Raw genomic sequence first — 21,757 nt, forward strand, 5'->3', positions numbered from 1 at the left:
CTTCCGGTCGTCCCTGCAGAGGCCCCATTGAGAACCCAACGAGACGGGCATTGCCCTGCCTGCCTGACTGTCTAAAAGCAGTGAAATGACTACGCCTGCTTGGGAAGCGCTACAAGTGAAGTCGGAGGCCGGACGTGAGCCGCATTCCCATGATTGGCTATGTTCGAGACAGGAACGCTAGATCGCGGGGAGGGGGGTTCCGTCTGGAATGCATGTCTCCATTGTTGACTGTTCTTGTCCTTCTCCACTGGCTGATATACGGGAGTAGAGACGTAATGTAATGTACGTTGTATCGTGCGTTTTGTCTTGCATACACCCAAAGGTCAGCGTGCATGCCGGTCCTTTAGATTTCATTGCTTCACCGTTCGTCCCACCACAAACCACGTCAAGGCTGATACAAAACCGCCTCCTCAGATATGGGGTGGAGCTCGTTTTTCGATGAAGGGTGAGAACTCAAAGACGTCGGGTGATCTTGTGTGTCCCGGCCAGAGAAGGAGACAGTATCTATGGTAGAACATGGGTCCTATGGCGGCAACGGGGGAAGTATCGCGGCAAGCCTTCGTCGGTCTGCTCCGCTGATCAAGTCATTAGACCGTCTCGGTCGGGTTGCATCATTTCACAAGGCTCGTCAGACAAGAGATATATTACGTACTAATGGAGGAATTAATCTCTCAATCTCCATCGGCACCGACAAGGAAAGCCTCTACAGTATACGAACGCCCTCGCGGCCATATCTGCAAATAGAGAAGGGCGCTTCCTTCTGCAATCCACCGCCCTGGCCTTTGGAACTTGTATCTACGTGGGAAGAAGTACTGCCTAGATTCTGAATCTTCATGAAGGCATCGAAGAGGGTGCGTGAGTTGACTGGGTGGGTTCCCCTCTGATCGTCCCCACGGCCGAGCGTCTGATAGTTGGACCCTCTAGCCAGGTGGCCGATTAGCTTTGGGCAAAGGGACTTTGCTGATCGAAAAAAATGTAAAAAGACTGTGATATTGGGGGTTGGAGAGTCTTTTAGTATCTGAAGTCTATGCAGTCTCAGCATTATGCAAACAGCCAATATTGCCATGGGAGGCAACGTCCTCATACTTGCTAAGGGAACGAGGCTATCGAGTATGATCCCCAAGTGGTGCCATAAGGTGTCACATACAAACAAACACTATGCTTGAAAGCATGTCATATTGATAAACAATTACCGGGTGCGCTAAATCAGGGGAGTATCATCATTCAAACTTGGTCGAGCCTCGATAACCTCCGCTCCTCCTCGTGGTGCCTCTGATATACCTTACTCATTTCCTCCATATCCCTCTCGTGCTCTGCTCCCTGCCCGACGCTCCCGGTAACGTGGATACCGACGAACGGCTCTGCTTCGATCCTCGAAACCATCTTCCCGTCCTTCAGGAATAGCGCCGGGTGGCACCCCACGATAGCCAGCAGCGCGTAACAGACGAGGAAGCCCTCCAGCCCGACAAAGAGCCCCTCGCCGCCCATCGCGAGGGGGCCTCCCCAACCTTCGGCATACTCGGCGACGCGAAAGCACAGCCGCCCGAAGAGGACGAGCATGGCGGAGGGGACGGCGCCGGCGAAGATACGGAAGCGGCCCGTCAGGGGCACATAGCCGACGTCGCGGTGGAAGGTCGTGTAGCCGTACCGGTGGTGGGCGCGGGCGGCGCGCAGGAGCACCGAGGCGAGGAAGAGGCCCGTCGCCACCAGGGTCGCGAGCTGAAGGGCCAGGCCGGCCAGGACGATCCTGGCGCCGGCGGCGTCGGGGGCGTACGAGTCCCCGGAGGCGAGGGTGTACGGGACGTTTCGGAAGCCGACGGCTAGGCCGGCAACCTGGAGGAGGAGGGCGAGGCCGTCTAGAGGGAGGAGGATGACTGTGTAGAGCTCGGGCTTGACGAAGGAGTGCTCCGTGCCGAGTATCCGGACCATCGGCGCGAGACAGACGTATATGCTGCGATGGTGTTAGTCCCCTGGTGCTGCGCACACGCTAAAAGGGCTCGATGCGGGTGGAGAAGTACCTTGAAGTGACGAGCACGGGAGCGACTGTGAGGAGCGCCTTGCTCTGCATGAAGGGGTAGACGGCCCAGGGATCGCGCCAGCCGGCCATGCGGTCGACCCAGCCAAGCATCTCGAGCACGCATGCGAGCGTGACGATGACGGAGAAGGGCGTGGCGGTGTGCTGCCGCCGGGCCGACCGGGCGGCGACGGCGCCGTTGATGACGAGGCAGACCGCCGAGACGGTCGCGAAGATCGCGCTTGTCGTCAGCGAGGAGCGGAAGCCGTACGGGCTCTCGGAGACGTCGCACGTCGACAGCGTGCAGAGCGAGGAACTCATGTTGACGCTTCTTTGTTTTTCTTTTCTTTTTCTTTTCTCCGTGAGATCTCGAGTCTAGGACAGAGTTGTTGCGTCGTGTCGGGGTGTAATACGGACGGACCCGGACATTGGGATGGATGCCGGTGTATTGGTGCCTTTTAAACAAGAGCTAAGGGACGTCGAGAGACGAGAAGTGAGGTGACACGATAAAATTCACCTCCGAGTTTGAGCGATGCCGCCATGGTTATATGTGTTAAACAATCGCGTCCCACGTTTCTGTCTTGGACATGGTGGCGTTAACTGAAGATCTCCCCTCCCATGGCTTTCCCAGACAGTTGGGATCTCCAAAACCGGCACTATTGTGGCCATGTCTTGATCTTGCCCCCGGCTCCCGATGCCTGTGTTTAGAAACGGCTTGTCGGTGAAGCGTGTACGATGTGAAGTGGCAGTGCCCCGTGGTAACTGGAGCTTCGCCGGCTGCCTTGCGCACGGAAAAGTGGAGAAGCATTCGGGGGAAGGAGATTAGCGGAGACAGCACGGCCAGCTCCTGCTCCAGTGCGTTTTTAGGCACCCGTTCCCGGGGGGGCGGAGCGGGGCGACTGGGTTAGGGATCCGGGAGGGATGTTGTTGGAGCCATCTCCTCCGACCCAATATTTGTTTTAGGCTCCTTCTTGCACGCTTGCGTCCTGTTCAGCCCTCCTTGGCGACTCTCACCCAACACCGCGCCGCCTCAGCCCCCCAACCCCATCCGATCGCATGTCTTGGATCCACGTATCTGCTCTCCCTTACTGTTTACAGAGGGCTCTAATTGGTCTCATCCGTCTATAGTAATTGCCGCGTAGCGCCACAGCCGATCTGCTCGTGGACCTCAGACACCTTGTTGATCTTGGTGTCCGACATCGAGTTGTACCAAGTGGCAGCATCCACAGGCTTTACCGGACGAGAGTCGAGTTTCTTAAACCATTTCTTGTTCGGACTCGCCTGTAATTTTGCGATTCGTCTTATTATTTTCAGATCGTGACGAGACTATGGGTTTGATGTCTTCTGCCAGTCAAGCCTTCGGGCGTAAAATGACGCCATCGCGATGCCATTTGTTACACAGGTCTACTGTCAGATACAACAATGATGAGGGATCAGGCATATGTCGATTCACGTCGGTGAACTACATGTCAAGATGTCGGCCCGGTTTCACTCCAGGATAGCTACGCGAAACCTGCTTTCTTAGATTGCAAAACACATGTTTAATTCCAATCTTCCCCAATGCACAATCTTGCTAGCAAACAAGGATTGCCGGTACGGCTCTCAATAGACGCCCCGGATCACGCAATACGTCTTTATTGCGCGCGGACTCGAGGAGCGTGGGCCTAGAGCCTGATCCATTCGGCAGCTGGCTGGGCTTGGTGATAATGCCGACGGTACGCTGACTCTGCTGTTGCCATAGCGTTAGCATAGGTTTCCAAGATGCAGGGGTAGCTGAAAAGTGGTGTTCTGACTTCAACTCCGCAAAGAAAACTCCGCGAAGAAAACTCCCCGAGGCAAATGTTACAAACTCCGCAAGACAACCTACTGTTCTGAGGGACAATAGCCAGCCCTTATCAGTTTATTTCGTTATTGGAACGTAATGAAAACCTGATAACACTATTAGATATAAACAAAAACCCTATTAACCTTTAATAAGACGGATATGTATAGTTAATAACAAGAGCAAGTAAATAGACAATGCGCTAGCGGAGTTTACCTACCGGGAACACTGCACGAGACTTTTCTATTTGAACTGAGTAGCAGGCAAGGGGACTTCAGATAATATTTATTATGAGGGTGGTTATGTGAATAACATCTCCCGGTCTCACCAATAGACGTCAACCTTCCAAATCTTGATCTCTGGATTGAGAGGCTATACGTAACAAGTTTATTTCTTACCAACCTTTTACAAAAGACCCCGTATCTACGTCTCGAAACGACAACCGACTAAACGATATGGTAGAAACAGTTCTCGTATTTGGTGCTTCGGGCAACGTTGGAGTAGCAGCCATCATTGGAGCTCTCAGCTCCAACCGTAAGGTCCTCGCTATTGTCCGCAACCAAGCCAGCGCCGAAAAGATCTTCAGATACGTTGGCAACCGCGACAACATCACGATTGTAGAAGCAGACATAACTTCGGAAGACTCCGTACGAGGTGTCATCCAACGGGTCCGTGACGGGGACCTGCCATCTTTTCAGCATGTCTGGGCTTCGCGTAAGTTCAAGTCTGAATAGATATAAGCAGCTGGTGCCGCGTCTTATCTGTCCGTCGTATTCGAGGCTTACACTTTTTCAGCTGGTGGGCTCGCCTGGGAAACGCCTACTCTCGATCTCAAAGTTTCCGAGCTTCGGGAAATTATGACCGTCAACTTCGAGAATTACGTCAGTATGTGTTGATTATGTTACTTGAGGACCTTCGGTACGCATTTTCCCCTCGGTCACTCTGCTTTAGTTGCCTATAAAGCGATCATTCCCTATCTTCTCGAGCAGGGCTTTCCCGGCAGCATCTGGACTATGTGTACCGGTGCCGCAGGTGACATGGGGTATCGTCTAGCCCCAGCCGTGACACAAGGCGCCCTTTACAGCTTTGCCATCACGGCTGCCCGGGAAAACGAGAAGACAAACGTCCGGTTCAACGAGGTCTATCTCGCCCACAGGGTTCGCCTCGAGGTCGAGAAGGACAATCAAACCGTTGCAGGAATGCGAATCCCCCTCACAAGCTCCAGAGACTTTGCACCGTTGTATGAGAAGATTCTGAACAGGGCCGAAATTAGAAGTATTCAGGTTGAAGTGCGCGGTCCTGAGGATGTGGCGGAGATTTGCTATGCGACGGTTTTACGAGAGCTATGGGAGCTTTAGGGAGCTGGGACCTCCCGATCCGCAATACACGTTGGTGAAACCAACAGACCAGCGCTTACACATGGTAGCATCCATGGTAATTCTTATTCCTTAGGTCTTTGCGGACACCAGTGAACAAGATGGACGGGGAGAGTCCCTCTTCTTCTATATCAGAGAAGACACTGACCGTCAATGCGACCCCTCTTTCGCAGCCGAGAAATCGACGAAGCAAACAAACATGCATGCAGATAGACATATCAATGAATGTGATATCTCATTGATGAATGTGTGAGATGTCTAAATAATCACCTTCTCCTCGTGGGCTATGCTGGCACCCATGCCCGCAGTCCTTAGCCTTGTCCTTGTCAATAACTCTACTGCAACGTGTCGAAAGCCTCACGTAACATATGCTCTAGCCCATTATCCAGAACAAGTAGAAGAGAGGGAACAACAGTTGAGACAATAGCACCCTATAAACACAGAGTGCCGATTTTATTTTGCTTCTGTTGGAAGGACTGTAGATGGGTTGATGCATCAACAAAAGTGGCTGTAACTGGCTTCTGATTGTCTTGTTCTTGTATATGTCTAGTTGGCCTGGCTGGCTAGAAAGTGGCCGGTTTTATAGACCTTTAGGGTAACTGACTCATACGTACGAATCGGTCGACATGCTGTTCAACAGCTTCTATATCTTTCTTTTGACATCCCAATCCTCCATCAGGCACAGGCGGCGCGCCATGACGGTTGGCGGGGTCTCTATGCGTTGGTCTTCGCCCTTCGCTTCTCAATCTTGGCGAGCTCCGCGTCAATCTTCTTGAAGCTCCAGCTCTTCCAGAAGGGGGGGTACAGGAACGGGCGGAGGTCGAATCTGTTGTCGTCGGGTGCTGTTTCTGCGGTTAGCCGAGACACCATGGGAGCGGCAAAGGGCTTTTTTATTGTTACTTACAGTAGTCGTTGCAGTGGAGGGCCGGCGTGAGTGTCGTCATCTTGTGTCCTGTATCCTAGTTAGGTCTTCCGAGTGGCAGCGCAGCTTGCATTCTCCGTCGACTCACTGTTGATGGCGTAGAAGTGGAAGAACTTCTTGACCTTGTCTGCGGTCTGGCTGGGCTCATACGCGGGGGCGTCGTCCTCGGGCCCACGCTTGCGGTCGACGCTCCATTCGTGAACGAGGCGCTTGAACATGCCGTACGGGCCTAGCTTATTGACTTTGCGTAGGCGGCCCATGATGGTCAGCTCCTGGTAGGTCATGCCCATGTCTACTTCGTCGCTCTGCACGTATGTGTCCGAGATGGGCTCCTATACATGCTCGTGTTAGTGGATGTGTGCTTTCCCAGGATGCATAGTTTGTGCTGTGGCCATCGCGTCTTAGCGTGGCGGAGACAGCAGGGTAACATACGAGCTCGGCAGTCGGAACTGCAGTCAGGAAGTCATGGAGACAGGGAATGTTGAAGTCCTTCTCGGCCCAGGCGATGAAGCGCTTGAGGTCGGCCTTGTCGATGGAGCCGATGGGGTTGATGTCGGCACCTAGAGCAGGTTAGCCCAGTCTCAATATCGGCCATCTTCTCTGATGGTAGGGATTCGTTATGCCAGTATCGCTTTTATCCCGGCAGGGATGGGTGACTGGGTTTGCAGGTTTTCCGGTATAATGACTTACTGGAGCAGTCGTATCTGCGTCCTGGTTAGCTCTTGTCTTCACACTACTCGTCCAACGTGGTGTTTCTCACTTGGTAAAATATCCTCTGAGGGACTGCGAAAGTCAGTAATGGCACAGGAGCAAACTGAGTCGGTAAACTCACCTCCCCGACGTTCGCACTGCCCAAAACGAGCAGACCGCCGCCCCCAGGCCTGCCGCGGGCCGTGGGAAGAAGCTGCCCAAACTCGTACGCAGTGACCATGCGGATCCGCGCCTGGATGCACTGCAGCGTCAGATTCTCCTGCTGCGTGCCGCCCTCGACCTTGAACCTAGGTTCGAAGTTGAGAGCGCTGACGGCGAGGCTCTTCTGCGCATTGTAGACGTCGTCGATGTCGAGGTTGATGTGGTAGCTGCCGATGGCCTCGGCGAGGTCCTTGGCGCGCTGGCGCGTCTCGGCCGAGCTTTGCGTCTTCATACCCATGTAGATGGTCGAGAAGATCTGGTTGCAGAGGGCCTGCGGGGTCTTGGGCAGAACGCCCTCGCCGTCGTACTTTGCGAGCCGCTTCACGTCTTCGATCACCTGGGCGTTACCCTCCTCAACGGCCTTGATGACGATGCGGCACATGGAGAAGACGATCGCTTCGGTGGGTTAGCGGTGTCTCGATCTCGGGGTGGCTGCATGGAGGGGGACTTGCTCGCTGTGGCACAGGAGTCGATTCCTCCGCTCAGGGGTACCAGGTAGCCCGCGGTGCCGGACCTTCGAAGGTACTAGTGATGATACCGGAGTCAGCGAAGCAAGACGAGAGGGCTAGTTGAGTCTCTTACATCCCAAAGATAACAGCCAGCACAGAGGGCAATCTCTTCCTCGACGGAATAGAACTTTGGCTTGATAGGGGGCGAGGGGGTAATCATAATGTCGGCATCTTCGTCCTCGGAGCTGAGCTCAAAGGGGGTCTGGATCCTCTCGTACTTGGCGTCGGAACGCGCAGCCTGAAGACCACGAGAGATGGCTGACCGATAGGCTCTGACCTCCTCCAGATCCACGGTGGCAGTAATGACCTCAACATCGTTCAGACTGAACTGGGAGCCCTGGGCGACAACTTCGCCGTTGACGAGAATCATGGCAGAGCCGTCGTAGTAGAGTCTGTCGCCATCGCAGCCCTGCTGGTTGGCGTAGAGGTAGATGCCTCCGCACTTGCGGGTGGCCTCGGTGATGAGCTTGAGACGGGTGTCAAGCTTCTGCAGGGTGAAGTGCGAGCCGCTGGAGTTAGTGATGATCTCCACGCCGTCAAGGCTCATGGCGATATGCGGAGCGTTCGGGGTGAACAGCTCCTCCTGTTCACGAGTCAGCACCAACATGACGGATGCTGCCACGGCCCTCTGCAACTTACGCAAGTCTCAGCACCAAAACACGTGTCGGGAGTTGAGACCACGGCATCGCCAAAGACGACATGCGTGGCGCCCTGGATCTCCTGGATGATGCGGGGCAGATGGTACTGTTCAGTCTGGCGCGGGTGCATCCAGGGGGTGAAGTGACGCATCTCGCGGTAGTTGCCGTCATTGGCGAGCCACATCTTGGGGCGGATCATGAGGATCTTTCCATCCAGGCAGAGAATACGGCAGTTGAAGCGCTGGTTGCGGTGCTGTACCGGCATGCCGATGTCGAGCAGGATGCCGTGGCAGGTCTCGTCGAGCAGGATCCGGCGCAGCATCTCGAAGCAGTGCAGGTAAAGGTCCTGCTCGAGGAGATGGTCCAGACATCCGTAGCCGCATATTTCTAGTTCCTGGGTTGGAGGTCAGCCGGGTTGATCACTTTACAGGAGCTCATGTCCGAGTTGAATGGTTTGCGACCAGCCAGCTTCATTGCGGCATGGTTGCAGATTCAAGGCAAGACTTGAAAACACTCACAGGCCCAACGCGCAATCGCGCACCTGCAGCCTTTGCTTTTTGAATACTCTCAACAATGCGAGCAGCATTGCCTTCCCACTAAAGCGAAACCTGATTAGCGTTTACCTCCAATATATCTCAACCCGCGGGGATCGCAGCGCTCGAGAGTTGCGAGACTCACGTCCAAGGCCCACTGATTCAGCGAGCAAGTCGCCACCGTAACGAGGTGCCCCATGTCGTGAGATGAGTTGTCCCGACTCTGACGACGAGTTAGACCAGTTTTCGTTGAACGCAGTTTGGCGAGGGACTTTTTGGCCGCAGCTCACAGTTAGGTTAGAAAGCGGATCTGGATGCCCCTCGCGTGTAGTCGAGATAAGATTCAGTCGTTGGGACGAACAATGACTCGTCCAAAAAAAAAGAATAATCGGATGAGCCCGAGAGTCCCGGTGGAAAACTATGGCACTCAGTCGTTCCTCAAAGATTCGCTTCTTGGGCCTCTCTTCAGATGGTCGGAAGAGCCTTTCCTGTAACTCGGGGAAGTCTCGGACAGCTGGGAGGTTGAGGCGTGAGCTCCAAGTGCGGAACCCCCAGCAAGTGTTGCTAGCCTCTCGTGCGCTATCGGATGTTAGTGTTTCGCCGACTGCACGGCAACCTCTAACACCGATCATCTGTACATAAACACTCACTTGGAACTCGCAGATCCTTGTGGGCTTAATGAACATCAACACTATACGTTGAAAAAAAGTGAAGATAAAAAAGTCTGGAAAGAATTATGGAAGTATAGCTTTAAGAAGACATATCTTTCGTAGAATAGCAATTCGTAAACTGGCAGTAGGTAAGTCTTTCCAGGTGCAGTGATACATTATCGCCGCAACCCCTGTTCCCCCCGCCATTGACCCTAGCACTTCGGCGCCTAGTCAGCACGCATGCTGGCATTTGCCGGCCGAGCTTCCCCCAAACTTACCCCGGCACTGGCGCCAGCCTCCCAAAGCGCCTCGGCTCAAAGCTACCCAACTGCCAAAACTCCAACAACCCCGGCTTCGCAACCTCTCCCACCGTTCACGATATCACGACGCCACGACCCTTCCCGACGACGAGATACGATAATCCCCTCACGCCATCGAACCTCCCCCATTTGCAGCCCCTTCCTGAATCGAGCATTTCGGCATCTGAATTCCTCCTGCCCATTCTCCGGAACCCCACCGCCCAGCGCGCAATGCGCACGAGCAACCCTCCAAAATGACATCCGAATCATCACCATCACCACAACCCCCCGCCTCCTCCTCCTCCTCACAGCACCCGACGCTCCCCTCGTCACCGTACCCCTACGCCTCCGCCCCAGACATCATCCGCGCCCACCAGAAGGATGCCTACTACAAGGGCCACCTCTCCAACACACTGACCTCCCTCCACCGCCTCCTCCTCGGCGCCCGCTCCGCCCACGCCTCCACGCCCCTCCACCGCCTCGTCGCCGACACCCTCTACCTTGGCCTCACCACCCTCCCCGGGAACCGCACCCTCGGCGAGGAGTACTGCGACCTCGTCCAGCTCCACGTCGGCGCCAACGACAACGACGACCCCGCCGGCGCCCTCCCGACCCTGCCCCGCCGCGCCGCCTACATCGCCACCTCCGTCCTCCTTCCCTACCTGCTCGGCCGCCTCCTCCCCGCCGCCCGCGCCCGTCTGCGCGCCGTCCTTGAGCGCTCTCTCGGCCCCACCGCGAAGCTGAGCGACGCCTCGTCCGCGCCCGCGTCCACATTCGCGTCGACGCGGAAGATCCTTGCCGCCTACCTCCTCGCGAACCTCCCCTCCCTCACCTCCGCCGCGCCCCTCCACGCCGCCACCCTCGCCGTCTTCTACTTCACCGGCACCTACTACGAGCTCGCCAAGCGCGTCCTCGGCCTGCGCTACGTCTTCACCCGCCGCGTCCCCGACTCCCCCGACCGCGCCGGCTACGAGGTCCTCGGTGTCCTCCTGGTCGCCCAGCTCGCCGTACAGTCCTACCTGCACATTCGCGCCACCATCTCCGACCTCTCCTCTCAGGTCTCCGCCGCCCGCGTTGCTGCCGCATCCCGCTCCCGCGCGGGCGGCCTCTCCCACGTCGACGTCTCCCTCGACGCCAACGCCTACGCCGCCAATACCAGCGTCCTCCTCGCCTCGGAGGCGACGGCGGCGGCGACAGGCGGCCCCGGCGGCGGGACCAGCAAGGTCGACATCGTCGCCGTGACGCACACCCCCGTCGCCGCCCACGGCGCGAGGTTCGACCTCGAAGACGCCGGGGTCATGGCGTACATCGCGGGCGCCGCGCAACGCAAGTGCACGCTGTGCCTGGAGGAGCTCAAAGACCCGTCGGCGACGCAGTGCGGGCACGTCTTCTGCTGGACGTGCATAGGGGACTGGGTCCGCGAGAAGCCCGAGTGTCCGCTCTGTAGGAGGGAGGCCATGGTGCAGCATATCCTGCCGCTGCGGGTCGCGTAGCTGGGTCGGTCGGTCGGTAGGTATTGGTGGCTATTTCGCACAGCGCGGTGATTGGGCATCATGTACTATGACTACTACATTGGCTTCTGCGATAGCTGTGCCAGGATATGGCGTATGATCGCTCATCTATAATCGAGTTGGGAAGAGTGTGTGGTGGGCGTGGGCGGCATTTGTATAAAACAAGTATCTATTCAACACGGCTGGGTTGTGGGGCTGGGCCTTTTCTTTCTTTCTTCCATCAACGACTCAAACGACATCTGCGCGTCGGATTTGTAGGGAACTCGGAAAATGATGTATATATATATATATATACCATAGAACAGAGGTGCTACACACTTTCTCTCCCTCATTCCTACCTCGACTAACCTTGCCCCTCGTCCAAGTGCTAGTAGATAATGCAACGCGAAAATAGGTATCGGTCGAACGCTCCTACTCAGTACAGACAAGATTCAAAGAAAGGCAACTCCATTTTGCCGTCCCATGCCACGCCCATATGGCTTAATGAAAGCTCAAAGAGGAGCATATGGTTGCGGGTGGGTAAACGACGAAATCGGGGTCGAGGACGGGAAAATAAGTTCGAAACAAAAAAATGCATCAACTCGAGTAAACCTGACCTTGCCGGTCAACCCCCCGCCAGTTCTCCCCCAGCCTGTTTCCCTCCAGGTTTCCGATGGCTCTCATCCATCATGTAGGTATCATGTGCCAAAGTGCATTCGAGCATTAGCATGGGAATATGAGATGAAGAAGAAAAAAACAACGCTCGAACTCCGTATCCTGTATGAGTTTCAACACCCCCCCCCCCATTGACCTTGTCCGACCTAGACAATGACCGGACAGCCCGATCGCCTCGCTACACTCAAAATCACGACGGGTCTGTGTTTAACAACACGGGGCTCAGGCCGTGAAGAGGACAATCTCCCCACGATCGTTGTGCTTGAGACGCAGCGACCGCCATAGCTCCTTCTCTTCCGAAAGCTTTCCAAGGCTATCCTCGGACTCGGAGCGCTCGCGGTGGAAGCGCTTGAGGGCCTTATTCATGCTGCAGCCGCGCTCGCTCTCGGGGCCCTTGTTGACTAAGGACAGGAAGAGGTCGGCGCGGGGGCGGTAGACAATCATCTGCCCTTCGCCGTCACCGTTCTCGCCCTTCTTGCTGTCGCGAGAGCCCGGGCGATACTCAATCAGCTTGGGGGGCTTCTCGCTGTCGGGCCGGTGGTGGCGGGAGTGCTTCTTGGTGGATGACGAGACCTTACGTTTCTTGGTCTTGGTCTTGGTCTTTGTCTTGGCACCGTTCATGTTCAGCATATCGAGGATGTTGCTGCCAAATCCGTTCTCTTTCTTCTGCTTCGAGCTTTTGGTCTTTTTGAGCGGGCTGGTCAGGCCTGGGTCGGCGACGTCGCCGCCGGAATAGTCGGGCGAAGGCGGGAAGACGGGACGCATCAAAGTTTTGAGGCCGCCAGTCAAGCCCGAGTGAGCCAAGGCGGGAGGGGCGTCAACCATCATCTGGTCAGTGTCAACGTGAAGGCGCTTGCGTTTCTTGTCTTTCTTCTCGCTGCCATCTTTTCTTCTCCGCTCGTGCTTCGGGGCAGGGGTCTCGTAACCCATGGGAATCGGTCCGGTGCCATATTGCACGAGGGCATGTCGGTCCCCGTCGACCATTGCACCGTCGTCATCCAAGTAAGCTTCGGCATCATACTCGTAGCGTACAAGCTGTGTTTCCTCGGTTGGTTCCTTGGCCCCCAGAGTAGACGCATTGGGTGTTGCAGACGGATCGAGGAAGTCAAAGACGTTGACGTTGCCTTCATTGGCCGAGGGGGGTGTTGGGGCCTCAGGGAGGAGTTCGGCGGGCGAGTTACCGTTGTCGCTGGCCTCGTACGGGAAGGATTCGAACTCGGCGTCGGGGACCTCTTCGACGTATGCGTGTTGAGCCATGGCGCCGTATTGGTGAACGGGGGCGGCCTGAGGCTGGTTGTTGTTTGTCTTATTCTTCTTGTTGCTGTGGTTGTTCTTTTCCTTGTAGAGAGCGCCTTGATACTTTTGGGCTTCGCTCATACAGCTCTGTCACTGGGTTAGCACAAGAAAAGATCCAATAGCGACCATCACAGCCAACAGATTGAGCGGGCAGGTGTAACTTACGGTATGGAATCGATATTCAGTGCCAGGAAAGTATACCATGCAATCGATGCAGGTAAAGGTGGCGCCTCGACAACGGTTCCTGTGGGGATCGAGCTTCTTCTTGGTCAAGACATCACCACACGACTGTGGCAAAGGAAGACGGGTCAGTTGTGTTGCGCAGGAAATGATCAAGGGGTTATGATTCTGCGTGTTCGAAGAGGGGTTGTATGGTATAGTATGGTCTGGGAGGCGAGGGAGGAACGGGACGAGACACTGGCTATTAAAGACGGCATCCAAGGGGGGAGAAAGGTGGGAGGGGTGTTTGTTTCTGTTGCTGGAGGGGTGTGGGTGTGTCCGTCATGTCTTGCAATGGATGGGAGGTGTGTGTGGTGCAAGGATGTGATGTCAGGCCCCCGAGTTTATAATAAGACGACATGGGGATCTTCGGGGGTGCTGCAGACGTGGGAGTACAGAGAAGAAAGGAAGGGGACCCTGGGTTTGGGGGGCGGCATGGGAAAAAGCGGCGGGAAAAAGAGAGGGCGAGGGCTTACCTCACACGAGAAGGATACCATGGTGGTGAAGGGAGCGACGCTGTATGATGATGCGCTGTCCTTGGAATGGGATCTTATTGGGCGCGGACGTTGGGCAGAGAACGGACTCTGACTGGGTCGCGGTATTTAACGGAGGTGAAAGGGAGGGCGACGACGATAATGGGAGGCGAAGAGGGAGGGTGAGCGTCTCTGCTGCTGGGTTGGCGTATACAGTTATGTCGGTATGCAGAATGCAGTCGCCTGACTGGGGCCGGGCTGGTGGGCTCGGGGGATCGTCGAGAAGTGGACTGCGAAATGCAAGCCGGGTCGTGCCTTGTACCAAGAGAGGGAGGAATAGGGCTAGCTGGGACGAGAACTTTGGGGGGCCCTTTTGGGGAAACGTAGTTTTGAGATGCTGTCAGTCGGTAGCGGCGGTGCCAGAGACTAGCGGGATTGATGGACACTGCCCCGTGGTGGTGTGCTCGACGGCTGATTGTGCGTGTGGGATAGAGTATGAGAGAGGGAGAGCGGGTCGCAGTCTGGCAGCGGTAGAAGGAACCAAGACTACTAGGGGATGACAAGATGAGACGAGGAACTCTCTGCGCAGCCGGGGAGCACAAAAGCAATGATCCCAAAGGGCTGTTCAGCTCTGAGATAGGTATCAGGGGCTCCTCACTGTGTTGGTTTCGCGTCTCGAATAACGGGAATGTGCCGTAGATCTCCAATGTTGGAGTACCTTGTTCGGAAGGGCCCAAGGGGGCGTCTCTGACAAGGGGGGGTGAGAGGTTGCGTTTCGGGCTTCAGGTTTGTGTTGGAAAAGGAAGAGAGTTGCGAGGCCCTGTAAGAAGTAGGGGGGGGGGGGGGAGCAAGCTACTGAGGGCGGCAGCGCAGGAACGCGGCACAATTACTGTTTGTCCTAGACGGGAAAGCGGATTGTGACCGGGTCACAAAGGCACTGCAGGATGTTGCAGCGAAGCAGAGCGCAGAGGAGCGACTAATAAGACTGGGAATTCCAGAATCTCGTGGCTGGATTGAAAGCCGAGGGGAGTCTTGGGGCTGGATTGAGTCCGAACGTGTATGTGAGCGTGGGCGTGTTGCGGACAGATGAGGAAGCGACTTGGAGAAATTGGTGGCGGGCGTGTCGAAATCGAGGGGCAATAGCGCGCCAAAAGGCTTCTTGTGGCCAAGGGGGGCGATCGGCCGTGCTGAGGATTGTTGGACTAATGAATGATGAGATTTACTCTGGTATTATCTCGTCCGAACCGGGCAGCTTCTTGCGTGTGCCGAGCAGCTGGATCCAAAGTTTACGTCGACGGGAACTTGGGAAGGGAGAAGGTGGGAAAAAAATTAAAGAGATGAGCAGCGGTTGTGGTTTGAGGCAAAGGAGAAGCTGCCTTGTAAATTCTAAGCAAACAAAGTGGAATCGGCCGAAACCTTTTGCATCGAATTTTTCCAAATGTGTTTTTTTTTTTCTTTTCGTCTCGCACTTCTGGCACTCCCTTTCCGTTTCCCACCTCTGTTTTCTTACCGCGTGGGGGGGCCTGGAAACTGGAGTGTGCATCTCAGTCGGGCAGCTTGACATATCGCTTCTAAATCCACACCCCGGATTCATTGTTGACAGACGGTATCCCAGGGGAACCAAGGTCATTCAGCAGCATAGAATGGTCTTGATTGGCCCAATGAGTCCGAACCCAAGAGCTATGCCTATGTGATTGGCCGAAGACCATGTGGCGTTGGATCTCGTATCAGCCAATTGCCGTCTAGAGAGTGAGAACGGTGGGGGTGGTTGCATCCGTCCGCCTCACTCCTGTCGCTGACTGACGGGAAGACGGACGGTGGGCGGGAGCTATGGAAACGTCCTTTCGCACAATGCGATGCGGACCGTTATCATCTCTCTCCATCTCTGTGTGTCGGCGCAGCCCCTAGATGTATGAACCCAAATCGCACAATGCGCTTCACCTGTGTTGTCCATTCTGCAGTAGTGGATCGCCCCCGCGCTTCGCTCGTATCTCCTCAAGGAAAAGCCGAGTGGAAATGGGGAGAGGAGCTGATGCAAAGCTAGAGCTGCGGTCTCGTTGCGGCGCCGCATGTCCCAAGCCGTTGTCCGCTAGCGACTGGAATCTAGCTGTCTTGGCTGCTAGTGCTGCCCCGGCCCCGGCGCAGGCACTTTGGCTGTAATGCCTGTTCTTCCTTCCCTCAGTTACAGTGCCTACTATGTATGCATCGCCGTCCGTTCGAGTGCGCGACCACGCATGGACCACGGCATGGCCGATACGGTAACATGGGGCCGACCCGATGGGGGGGGGGGGGTCCACGATCTCGGGCGGCAGGTCGATGGAAGTGGCCTGCCATTCGTCTTCCCATTCCGCTCTACTGCCGTTTCACAGTAAAGAGACAAGAACCCCCTTGCTTGGCCGACAGGAGCCAAGGGAGGTAGACGAAGGAGACATCGACGGGTTCCTTACCTTCTGTCCTGGGGGCCGAAAGCTTCCGTCTCTGCTTCGAAAACTGGGGCCATGTGCCGATGCCTTTGTCCTCGCGCATCCCGACTTCAACCACTCTTACACGACTCTGGGACAAGGTACGGCCAGGGTCATGCAACACCGCCAGACCAGGGGAGGGCTAGACGAGGCCAAACGACAGGCTGCTGTTCCTGCCCCTATCCGTGATGGACATCGCCGCGAATCACAGCAGATGACGACGATGGTCCCAAAGGCATGGAACGGCTGCTGCCGCCGTGTTGGGCCTCGACCTTGCCCGCGCAGCTTCGGGTGCCCGTCACATTGTTTTCGGTGACGTTGATTGGCGTGCTACATGACAGCCCCCATTTGGTAGTGCATCGCCAATTTGTGCAAGACGGCCAAGGAAGTCTTCAGCACCGCCGTCGCCGCATCCCTCCAAAGCGCGCGTCTAAGTTGACGAGTGATGCAACGACCGACGTTACGTTGGTGGTGTGGACGATGACGGGCAACGGACAACGGGCAGCAGCTGTTGGGATTGCCTTTGCTGCACATAAAGCATGGACTAAAATAGACCGGGGAGCTGTTCCTGATCCCGCTCATCAGAGGGGTCTGTGGCTCTGCTGGTTACTAGTTGTATGTATGCCTCGCCCTTTGGCTTGGGGGGGAGGTACATAGGTTTGCTGAGAGTCCTTCGTCGTTGCCTTTTCCTCCTTTCTTTTCCCCTTTGCCTATACTGCGTTGGCGTCTGGGCACACACGTTCCTTTGCCCCCTCCCCCGGACAGGTGGCCCCCAGCGTTGGTGACGAACAGACGCAGGAAATCGGATCATGTGATGATGGTATTGGAGGGTATTGGAGGGGGCCACTGATATCTCTGGTATGGGGATGTTGAATGACCTGCAGAGCCTGCGAAGCAGGTTTGCTCTGCAGGCAAGATGATGCCATGGCAGCGAATTGGACGGCTGGCGACAAAAGCTACTGCCGTTAGGGAAACGACAGTGTGTCATTCGTTGATAGCTATTGGAGCTATTCGTACGGATACAGTCAGTACAATTTCGAACATTACTCAAAACGGGCCAAGACGACAACATTGAGCCCCTTGCCGGTTGGTACCTTTGCCCAAAGTAAACTGTAATTTTTGTTTTTGCGGGCGTCTTCCATTACCTTGTCTTGTTTTGGATGCTCTATACGGAGTACCTTGGGGACTTAAAGCCAGCGACTGGGATGAATGTCTCTGCTGGTGTGGATAAAGGGTCGGCTCAACAGCATTAGTCTCAGCCATGCAATGTCTCGAATGTCGTCAGGAGCTCGGGCTTTGCGTCGTCGCTCTTCCCCATTTGCCCAATCGTTAGTTCCCGCTAGATCAGCCCACAACGTCCCTCCAGGCCCGAAATTAGCAACTGGGGATGGAGGTGGTATTCATACCTCCCTAGGTACCTTACCTACCTACCTAGGTAGGGACTTACAGACAGGTAGGTAACTACCACCATGCATACCTATACACTATGGGGAAGGCACTCAACTCCCCTCACCAGGTCTCGCGCTTTACAGCTCCCTTCCCTGTCACGACGCGGCGCCTTTGGAAAGAGCGAGCGAGCGAGCGAGCGACCTTAGGACATGCATGCCCATTGCCCGTTCATCTCTCCCCCCGAATTGGGCCAAGATGCACACAGCTCAACAGTTGTAAACAACAAGATGGAAGGTGCTTTTCTCATGGACGCACTTTCTAGGCACACAACATCGCGGGTTCTAAGTAAGCATTGTCTCAATAGCACAAACGCCGGCCAATAAACCGCTACCGGCATTGCCGCCGTCGCGATGAAAGGGTTGTTTATTGATTCATGCAAACCGCGTTTTGCAAGCAAGCGCAATGAAACCACACGCAACCACCAACGCGTCTCTGCTCGTGACGTAGCGGGACCGTGTCCAGCCAACCAGCTGTCCCCGGTCGGCATCAGAAACTATTCATGCTTTGCAAGTAAACTATTAATGCGGCCGCGTATTACTGGTATATAGAAGTATCGTACGGAGTACTATGTTGTGTACTGTAGGTAGGTAGTGTGGAGGCAGGCTCACCCGTCCACCGCTTCCTTTCCTTCCGTACATACTCCGTAGTACCTATGTGCGGCTTCCTCCTCCTCCACATTTCATTGCCGATCGCATTGACCTCCTCGTATGCTCACCTTCCTACCGCTCTCAGCATCCGCCACCCGGAAACGCCATCTGGTGGGTGGACTGCGAAGCAGCCCTGTGCGAGCAACCAAGATATCAGATCATCTGCCGCATCGACACGCCTTGGAAGTCTCCCTTGGGCCCAGTTTCTGAGCGCTTTCCGGCCTCATCCCGCGTCCTGGACAGATCATCATCTGCACTGACGCCGCAACCACCTCTCTGACAGTGGTCGGTAAACGATCGTCGGCCATCCACCCATCCATTCCGGCCGCATGGCTGCCGAATCCCGTCTCAGGGTGATTTCCTTCTGACCTACATCATGTGGGCCTGCCAAGCATAAAAAACATACCAACGCCGCCCGTCTTCTGTTGTTGATGCTCCCGTCCATTTTGGGGTCCAGAGCTGGTGTCAACTCTATCAACTTTCACGACTGGCCGCAAACCGAAACACGGCACCTCGCACAGGACGTCGGTCAAGACTCCTGAGCGTAGGCAGCTCAAGCCGCACCCAACTCGAGAGTACATGATACATTCCGATTCCTGGCGCCCCGGGTTTGTCTTCATCGGTACCTCGTCTTGGTCAACATACGGATACAGGGTCACCGACAGATATAAGTCTGCTGCAGGCCTAACCCTGCTTCGTCGTTCGTCTCTCGATTCGTCCTGCCCACGTCTGTCGCTCCGCCAGTCAGGGTCCCCAAACGCCCTCACCGGGGCTTAACACCGCAGCAGTACCCGCCTGGATCCAATTTGCCCTCCGGGGTACCTGCGTCCAGCTAGCATCGACCGCGCTGCCCAGCGGCTCCGCGAGCAAGGCTCCGCTCTCGCTCCAGGATCGGCTCTGCACCGCTTTCCTCGCTTCGAGCCTTGCCTTCCCCACAAGCAGGTCGGACCCCATTCCCCTCAAGTGCGCTCCAGCAACCACCACACCAAAATATAATCGCTCTTCCACCTTTTCCCTTCAGTCCCCGGCCTGGCGACTCGCCTTTCTTCCCGCGATGTCCGCTCCCACTTCTTCGTCGTCGTCTTCCAGCAGTTACCTCGAGCAGGCGGCCTCTATGCTCAGTACTGTTGGCGCGTACATGCGGCTTCCAGCCATAGCCTCGACGGTATGGCCATTCCCGCCTCCTCGTCCTATGGACAACCTATCTTCTCACACCGATACTTCAGTTTTCCTGTCTGCTACCCCTCCTCTCGAGCATTCGCCCGAGACCATGGCCCAACCGCCTTCTTTAGTGGTCTAGGCTAACATCTTCGCCACCTAGGGCATCGCGGCCGTCCTGACTACCCTCCTTTACTTCAAGCAAAAGTAGGTCCGCCCCCAAGTCCAGGTGACCGCGGTCCCCACCCACATGGCTAACCTGACTGTGCGCACTGCAGGGCTCTAATCTACCCCTCGCATATGCCCGCCAACTCTCGAACGGACGTCCCAAGACCCTCGCAGTATGGCATTAAGGATTTCGAGGAACTGGTCATACCCACAAATGATGAAGAGAAGCTGTCGGCGTTCTACATCCGGGGCCCGCGCGGCGGGAACAACTCCAACGTCACCATCCTCATGTTCCATGGAAATGCCGGCAACATTGGCCACCGTCTGCCCATTGCCCGCATGCTTATAAACTTTATCGGATGCAACGTCTTCATGCTCGAGTATCGCGGCTACGGCTTATCGACCGGAGAGCCCGACGAATCTGGCCTTTTTATAGACGCGCAAACCGCCCTCAACTACCTCCGCTCTCGCGCAGAGACGAGCAAGCATAAGCTGATTATCTACGGACAAAGTCTAGGCGGTGCCGTCAGTATCAAGCTAGTCGCCAAAAACCAAAAGGACGGGGATATCGCCGGGTTGATCTTGGAGAACACCTTCCTCTCCATGCGCAAACTGATACCCTCCGTTATACCGCCGGCTAAGTATTTGGCTCTTCTGTGTCATCAGGTGTGGCCGAGTGAATCGCTCATACCCACCATCACGTCCGTGCCGATCCTGTTTCTTTCGGGGTTGCAGGACGAGATTGTACCGTAAGTGCAGCGTACCCCTTATTTCCCGTTCCCCACCACCCATATGATGATCTAAAGTCACCACCCACAAAATATGAGCCTTTTGGGGCGCTTGATTTGAACTCACGACATGAGTCTGATATGGTTTTCTCTACCCCGGTTATTTGTGTGTCTCACTTGTTGCCTTTTTGGGACTGACGCTCGTCACAGACCCCGTCACATGCGCCAACTTTACGAGCTCTCTGCCGCGCCCACAAAAATTTGGAAGCCCCTGCCCGCGGGTGACCACAACTCGAGCGTGCTGGAGGAAGGTTATTTCGAGGCCATTTCGGACTTCCTCGAGAATTTCACCGGCGTCACGAGCAAGGAGGAGAAGCAGCGCCTTTAGGAGGGGTCCGCGAAAGCCGAAGAACTGTTCGAGAGGCACGTGGCGCAGATACTAGAGGAAGAGGCGGACCAGGAATCCGTCTTCACTGCCGTGTCCAGGCTACTACGCTGTCGGAGCCCGCCTCTCCGGCCGGCTGAAGACGGGCCTGTCCGGACTTGGCGACGGTGAGGCAGAGGGACAGAAACACGAGAGCTGGAAACGGTCATGACGACGGGCGCTCTCCTCGAACCTGCCAACCACGTCTTTGTTCCAGTCAAGAATGATACCCCCCCTCCGCTTCCTTCGTGGATCGGGATGTGACAACATATTGTATACGCAGTATAAACATAATGAAGCAATGAGTACAACCACTGAGACCCTCCCAAGAGTAGAGTGCGTGATGTGAGGCGAGGCGAGGCTTGAATGTCGACAGCACCCGAAGGTAAACGGCGCACTTGAACGGGGTCGGCGGAGAGGGCCAAGACAAGGGCTAACGGGCGGCGCATGGCCCTTCTGGTCATGTCAGACAGAGACGGTCGAGCTCGCCGGCCATGACGCAGATGGACCAGAAACCCGAGACTCACCACTGTTTGCCCCCCCCCTCATCTCGTTTTCATGGTCGTCGGGCGAGTCAACGGAAGGAAAGCAGGTACACGGTTATGAAGGCGAGGGCCGGCGGACGGACGCGGGGGCGACCGTAACGACATCGTCGTCCACCGGGACGGGAAGACAGGGGCTACCCTTGGGCGCATCCCGACGGGGGGGGGGAGCCCCTCCCGCCGCGCGGATTCCTCCCTCCCCTCGTGATCGCGTTCTGACGTGGCAGAGACGGATGCTTCGTCTGCGGATGTCGGGGCGCTTCGTTGTGCGAGACGTCGCTGGGGTTCATGGGGGAGATCTCGTATGGGAGCGGGCGGCGGGAGGCTGTCACGGGGGCGGTGCCGACGATA

At 56.0% G+C, this 21,757-nt stretch overlaps 6 protein-coding genes across 6 annotated transcripts; 3 read left to right on the plus strand and 3 right to left on the minus strand.

Annotated features, from left to right (window-relative positions):
• Nucleotides 1-1,224: 1,224 nt before the first annotated feature.
• On the minus strand, nucleotides 1,225-2,335 carry GLRG_01340 (sphingoid long-chain base transporter RSB1; the record flags this gene model as incomplete). Its single annotated transcript, XM_008092025.1, has 2 exons — nucleotides 1,225-1,951; nucleotides 2,019-2,335. 2 exons carry the CDS (start codon nucleotides 2,333-2,335, stop codon nucleotides 1,225-1,227), a joined length of 1,044 nt encoding a protein of 347 aa, XP_008090216.1.
• Nucleotides 2,336-4,291: 1,956 nt separating this feature from the next.
• GLRG_01341 (uncharacterized protein) lies at nucleotides 4,292-5,194 on the plus strand (the record flags this gene model as incomplete). The annotated part of the gene is made up of 3 exons (XM_008092026.1): nucleotides 4,292-4,550; nucleotides 4,632-4,721; nucleotides 4,788-5,194. The coding sequence occupies 3 exons, from the start codon at nucleotides 4,292-4,294 to the stop codon at nucleotides 5,192-5,194; spliced, it is 756 nt and encodes a 251-aa protein (XP_008090217.1).
• Nucleotides 5,195-5,926: 732 nt separating this feature from the next.
• Nucleotides 5,927-8,925, minus strand: GLRG_01342 (carbon-nitrogen hydrolase; the record flags this gene model as incomplete). The annotated part of the gene is made up of 12 exons (XM_008092027.1): nucleotides 5,927-6,054; nucleotides 6,117-6,164; nucleotides 6,223-6,466; nucleotides 6,567-6,694; nucleotides 6,825-6,838; nucleotides 6,895-6,917; nucleotides 6,967-7,442; nucleotides 7,511-7,571; nucleotides 7,629-8,138; nucleotides 8,195-8,587; nucleotides 8,712-8,789; nucleotides 8,872-8,925. The coding sequence occupies 12 exons, from the start codon at nucleotides 8,923-8,925 to the stop codon at nucleotides 5,927-5,929; spliced, it is 2,157 nt and encodes a 718-aa protein (XP_008090218.1).
• Nucleotides 8,926-9,929: 1,004 nt separating this feature from the next.
• Nucleotides 9,930-11,168, plus strand: GLRG_01343 (Pex2/Pex12 amino terminal region; the record flags this gene model as incomplete). The annotated part of the gene is made up of 1 exon (XM_008092028.1): nucleotides 9,930-11,168. The coding sequence occupies one exon, from the start codon at nucleotides 9,930-9,932 to the stop codon at nucleotides 11,166-11,168; it is 1,239 nt and encodes a 412-aa protein (XP_008090219.1).
• An 894-nt stretch (nucleotides 11,169-12,062) lies between these two features.
• On the minus strand, nucleotides 12,063-13,340 carry GLRG_01344 (LYAR-type C2HC zinc finger; the record flags this gene model as incomplete). The annotated part of the gene is made up of 2 exons (XM_008092029.1): nucleotides 12,063-13,223; nucleotides 13,302-13,340. 2 exons carry the CDS (start codon nucleotides 13,338-13,340, stop codon nucleotides 12,063-12,065), a joined length of 1,200 nt encoding a protein of 399 aa, XP_008090220.1.
• A 6,100-nt stretch (nucleotides 13,341-19,440) lies between these two features.
• On the plus strand, nucleotides 19,441-20,828 carry GLRG_01345 (uncharacterized protein; the record flags this gene model as incomplete). The annotated part of the gene is made up of 4 exons (XM_008092030.1): nucleotides 19,441-19,551; nucleotides 19,708-19,751; nucleotides 19,823-20,461; nucleotides 20,651-20,828. 4 exons carry the CDS (start codon nucleotides 19,441-19,443, stop codon nucleotides 20,826-20,828), a joined length of 972 nt encoding a protein of 323 aa, XP_008090221.1.
• Nucleotides 20,829-21,757: the final 929 nt, after the last annotated feature.

The sequence above is a fragment of the Colletotrichum graminicola genome (assembly GCF_000149035.1).
Source record: "Colletotrichum graminicola M1.001 genomic scaffold supercont1.4, whole genome shotgun sequence".
NCBI classification, from domain to species: domain Eukaryota; kingdom Fungi; phylum Ascomycota; class Sordariomycetes; order Glomerellales; family Glomerellaceae; genus Colletotrichum; species Colletotrichum graminicola.